The sequence below is a fragment of the Henckelia pumila genome, chromosome 2 (assembly GCF_033568475.1).
Source record: "Henckelia pumila isolate YLH828 chromosome 2, ASM3356847v2, whole genome shotgun sequence".
Taxonomy (NCBI): Eukaryota; Viridiplantae; Streptophyta; class Magnoliopsida; order Lamiales; family Gesneriaceae; genus Henckelia; species Henckelia pumila.
Window position 1 is genome coordinate 160068543 of NC_133121.1, and position 5378 is coordinate 160073920.

The following is a 5378-nucleotide window of genomic DNA, read 5'->3' on the forward strand; positions in this document are numbered from 1 at the left end:
AACACAATAGGTGGAATACATAAGAGATATAAGAAGAGGAATTGCAATAGTACAAACGCTGTCATTGGAATTTAGCAAGTCAATGTCGCCAATTGGTATAAGAAACATTTGAATGAATAATAAAATATTATATTAACCCACAATTCACATAAAGAATTTAAATCAATTAAACCTAAAAATAATAATCCTAATATTTATTAAATTTAATGCATGTGATTTAGTAGATTGGATTTTAGGCGTCACACCATAGGTAGAATACATCATAGAGATAAGAAGAGAAATTGCAATAGTACAAACGCTGTCATTAGAAATTAGCAAGTCAATGTCGCCAATTGGTATAAGAAACAAATTAGTTTTGCCAATCAATGTAAAACATATAGCGGAACTAATGGTAACAATCATGAATGTAATTGTAGGAAATTCAAGCTGAAGAAAAATTGTTATATTAAAAAAAAAAAACACACACACACACACAAACACAAAATATTTTTGCTATCCAACTGAAGTGGAAAGCTTTGCTTGTTTCTTGTTTTAATACAATGTTCGATCACTCTTTTTGCCGAACATGCCTGGGCCATAGGTGGAATACATCACAGCGATAAGAAGGGGGAATTGCAATAATACAAACGATGCCACCGGAAAGCAAGCCAATGCTGCCACCGATATAAGAAACAACTTAGATTTGTCCATCAAATATAATGAATGAATTGCTTCTTACGAAAATAGGAACTCCGGAGTCACTAATAATTCCTCCTGGAACTGTGAAGGCTGCGGCAAATACGACTGTAGCAATCAATGCAGCAGCAATGGTACATGAGGTGGCGGTGTCTTTCATCCATTTCTCTCCTTTTAATTCTTGGTGTTTTTCGGAAAACAACATTTGAGGAGTCTTGCCATCATCATTTTCCCACGTCCTACGAGAAGGATTAACGAACTTTTCCATTTCCTGAATGGTGCATGTTGATGAATTTATCACCACAAAAAAAATGCTTCGGTAAACAAACAAATAATTGTCGAAGATGAGCAAAATTATAATTTTTATGGCCGTGAATAGCTAGGCATATGAAATTAAGAATGCTATGCAAGAGATTGAGTACCTTAAACCATTGTAATTCACGCTGCATCTGTAAAGCTGCACCAGAAACTAGATTGAGCTTATGAGGAGGTGCCAATTCTCCGCACATGTGCATAAAGTTGTTACCCGAAGAGTTACTCAAGTCATAAAAATATTGTTTCCGTTCGTTCATATGATAAATGAGATTGAAAATATTTTGAACGCGTTCTCTTGCTGCGATGTGAAAAATGGTACATTCTGTTTCTGACTCTTCAGCATAAATGGCATTCGGGAACATCTCTGTGATCACCTCCACAACCTCATGTATGCCGTTCCGTGCGGCCTCAACTACGGCACTTTCATAGATAGGTGAAGCATCACTACAAGGCAACGATTCCAGTGCCTTGCACAAGCATTTGACGAGTGTCAGTGCTTGTTGGTGCATTACTTTCTTATTCTTTATGTTCTTCGCTTCAGGAACTGTATATTAAAAACCACAAGTCACATGATTAAAAAAAAAAATTGATATTGTACATTTTAACTTGTAATGATGAAAAACAGTAGTTTTTCGATAGATCATCTCAACATACTTTGTTCAGTAATTTTTGTACATTATAAATTTAATGGTGTACGTTGTGGGGATGGAATTTTTGTTTAAATTATTCCAACGTGCTATTCATACGAAGTCACATATGTTGGTTTATTGCGGATGTTTGTTGCCTGAATTCCAGCTTAATATTTTCCAAAGTAGTGTAGCTCAATTTGTTTATCACTTGATATTTTGTGTTTTCTTTTTGTCATTTGTTGTTTCACTGCTTTATCAATACATCAGTGTTTCCCTTCTCTCCAAATGAAAAGGACTACGTATATCTTCGTTTTTTTCCAAAGAAGATGTCTTTATTAATTTATAATGTTTTTTTTAGAGTGTTTTTATTTATAATTTTAAAATAGATTAATTTGTTTTTTTTTTATGATATAGAAATCCACGTGTGGACTAGCTAGGTAAATAAATCATATAAAAAAATTCATCTGAAAATAAAATTATACTTAATTACCCATGAAAGTAATTATCCTGAACAACTGAAAATAAAATTAAACTTACCCACAAAAGTAATTATCCTGAACCAATCTAACTTCTTCGACATCACTTGATATTCTTCATAACTTGGATTCTCAATGTCACTTGTAATTTTTGAGATCGTTTCCACTGATGTCAAAGGAACACCTTCAAGATAGATATAAATTAAAATATATATAAACATAAAAACTTATTATTGAATAACGAATTGACGGTAGGAAATAGACATCTTATCAATATTATATAATTTAGAGTAATTATCTTGATCACTTCAACGGAGAGACAAAAATATCATTTTTTTTATTCAATAAAAATTTATTATAAGGACATAAACATTAGAGTAAATTTAAAAAATATATAACTAAATAATTGTTAATCATCATAATCAATAAGTTAAAGATTTTAAAAAAAAATAATTATTATTAACGGTCAACTAACACAAATCTATCATTTTTTAATGCAGCCAGCCTAATGATCCGATTATAAAAGTAAATAAATAGTTAAAAGATTTGCATAAAAATGATTATAAATAATTTTCATTTGCTATATCTCTGATCTCTCCCATTGGGAACAGAGTCTTACAGGAATAGATCAAATTTTGCCACCAACTGAATCTCTCTCCGCTTGGGAACACAGATTGGGTCATTGCTATCTCTGCCAACGCATACGCATCTTCCGAATCGCTTAATGTGGCTAAATCCGGGTACTTTTGCACCAAATATAAAGCCACGTCTGCCCAAAATAAATTAAGAATATGATCATATATATTTCAACAAAAAATAATTAATTTCCTGGCCAGGTAGGTAGCTACTAACCAATAAACTGAGAAGCAATTGTGATCTTCACCAGGAAAGCCCCCAGCTTCCCCACAAAGGGGCTATTATTGATCTCCACATCTTTCTTGGAGACATGTATGAGATACATTAGTGTATCTTTGTGGCTATTCCTCGCTGCTAAATGAATGGGTAACAAATTCTTGTGATTCGTGATATATAGCAATTCGGGGGTTTTATTAACCAACATCATCGCGGCTTCCTTGTTTCCAGCCATGGCAGCTACGTGCAGAGCAGTATCTCCCCATCTAGATTTTGAGAGGATTGCTTCCTCTGGCATCGGGTATTCTAACAAATTTCTCACGAAATAATTTGATTTTCCAGTCTCCACAGCAACGTGCAGAGCTGTCTCCGAGGAATCATTGATGATGGCTGTGATTGCATCTTCATCTTTGTCCAACAACTTCTTGCCTTCCTTCCAATCACCGCTTAGTATTGCTCTATGCAATGCCAAGTACTGGTGAAAATCCGTACCTGCATATATATATATATTTATTAAATTTATATTTAAATTAAAAGATCAATGAGTCGTCGGATTTAACCGTACCAGCTGTATCAATTTCATCGCTACTATCTGCTGCTTCGAAAATGTTTCCCACTTCTAACCAAACTTCCCTGGAAGTGTCCAATCCCACCACAGCATCAAGCACATCGGTCCCAGTAATGGAACCCAGAATCCATCCTGTTATAAGCTGGTCTGTTCTTCTCCAGAGTTTCTCCATTGATTCTTCAGGCGGAGGGATCTGGCCGTCTACGAAGCCCAGCAAATCTTGGCTCTCAAACAGACAGAGCATCTGTTTTTTCCATATCTTGTAATCATCAATGCTTCTTTCCTTGTTGTCTTTGTTAAGATCACATAGCTTCACTGATATGAAGTTGGCAGCATTCACAGCTGACGGCCATGGATAATTTGCTGATTTTGAGGAGGTTGACATATTGAAACGATGCAGAGGTAATCAAATGAAGGGTTAGATGCTATGCATATCCCACCAAAAAGTCTTGGTCATGACCAGTTAAAAAAATAAATTCACGTCTTTCGGACACCGTCACGTTCAGTTTTATAATTTCAAATCCCATGTGAAGTTTAAGCCAAATTAATACGATTTCTTATAACGTAAAAAATAGGATATTTTCATTTTTAATTATTTTAAGTCAAATAATAAATAAAATGATCAAATCACCAAAAACATAAGATCAAATGGATAAATTTAGATTTTTTTTAAGCTATAAATTTTGAAGTGTTAAAAAACATACATATTTATGAAAATATATCCATTTGAAAAAATAAATGAAATGTACTTCTGTCGCTGAAAGCCAGCGTTTTAAGCATTCTGAAAAAGGGTTGACCCCGAAGGGGACCCCATTCCACATGATTCAGAGGCCCATTGGCTCATGCAGAGGGTAAATCGAGGGATGTGCACGAGCGGCAGGGACCTGAAGGAGGGAGCACATGGCCCAATCCCCAGAGCATACCCCCACAATATTTCAGCATGGAATATGCTCCACACGAGGATCGAACCCGCAACGCTGAGGAATTTCTTTCCACGTCACCTCAGGCCTTACCAACTCGCCTATGCCCCTGTGGGCACCAGCGTTTTAAGCATTGTTTCATACGTACTAGTTTTCTTTGAATTAAGAAGGTAGGTAGGCTAATTAAATGCCCATAAGACACCTTTGGTTCGAGGATAGGATAAATAATACTTGGATAAGTAATATAATGTAATATAAAATAAATATAAAATGATAGTTAATTTAGTATTTGATAATTTGATTGATAAATTATAGTTTATTTGATTTGATTGAATGAATTTTATATTAAAAATATAAATTACCATTTTGTCCTTTTAAGAATAAATAAAATATGAATAATATTATTTATAAGGGTAATATAGTAATTTAAATTCAATGATTTGATTGATGTAAGATAAATGATTAATGATTTGATTGATTTAAAATAAATAATTAATAGATGGATAAATAATATGACGAGAAGAACGCTGGGATTAGAAAGGATAAGTTGTAAAAGTACTAATTGTACTTGTACCAAACAGTACCTCATAAACATTGGGCAGGGACGGAGTACTATGTCCTTGCTTGTTGTAAATGTTAATTTTTGGTTATTTTTATTCGAAAATACTTTGCGATTTCGCTCTTTTATATTTTCATATTTCAATTTTAGTCTTAAATGATTTGATTTTTTGCAATTTTGGTCATTTTTATTCGAAAATGCTTACGTGTCACTACATACGTCAGCTTCACATTAGCATTGCATTGGTGTCACATCAGCGTCACATCAGAAAAATGACTAAAATTGTCAACAAAACAAAGATAGCGGACTAAAATTGAAATATGAAAATATAAATGACCGAAATCGCAAAGTGACAAACACACAGGACAAAAAAAACAATTTTCC

At 33.8% G+C, this 5378-nt stretch overlaps 1 protein-coding gene across 1 annotated transcript; it reads right to left on the bottom strand.

Moving 5' to 3' along the window:
- Positions 1-355: 355 nt before the first annotated feature.
- On the bottom strand, positions 356-3938 carry LOC140883726 (uncharacterized). The gene is made up of 7 exons (XM_073290305.1): positions 3513-3938; positions 2948-3439; positions 2715-2864; positions 2157-2279; positions 1098-1534; positions 719-946; positions 356-653 (listed from the first exon to the last, which is right to left on the bottom strand). Exons 1-7 carry the CDS (start codon positions 3898-3900, stop codon positions 591-593), a joined length of 1881 nt encoding a protein of 626 aa, XP_073146406.1. The 5' UTR covers positions 3901-3938; the 3' UTR covers positions 356-590.
- Positions 3939-5378: the final 1440 nt, after the last annotated feature.

Excerpts from the sequence above, each read along its gene's own strand:
- LOC140883726 (XM_073290305.1), bottom strand. The coding sequence starts at position 3,900 with ATGTCAACCTCCTCAAAATCAGCAAATTATCCATGGCCGTCAGCTGTG. Across the intron at positions 3,440-3,512 it reads CGATGAAATTGATACAGCTG|GTACGGATTTTCACCAGTAC; the intron begins GTACGGTTAAAT and ends ATATATATGCAG. Across the intron at positions 2,865-2,947 it reads AATTGCTTCTCAGTTTATTG|ACGTGGCTTTATATTTGGTG; the intron begins GTTAGTAGCTAC and ends TATTTTGGGCAG.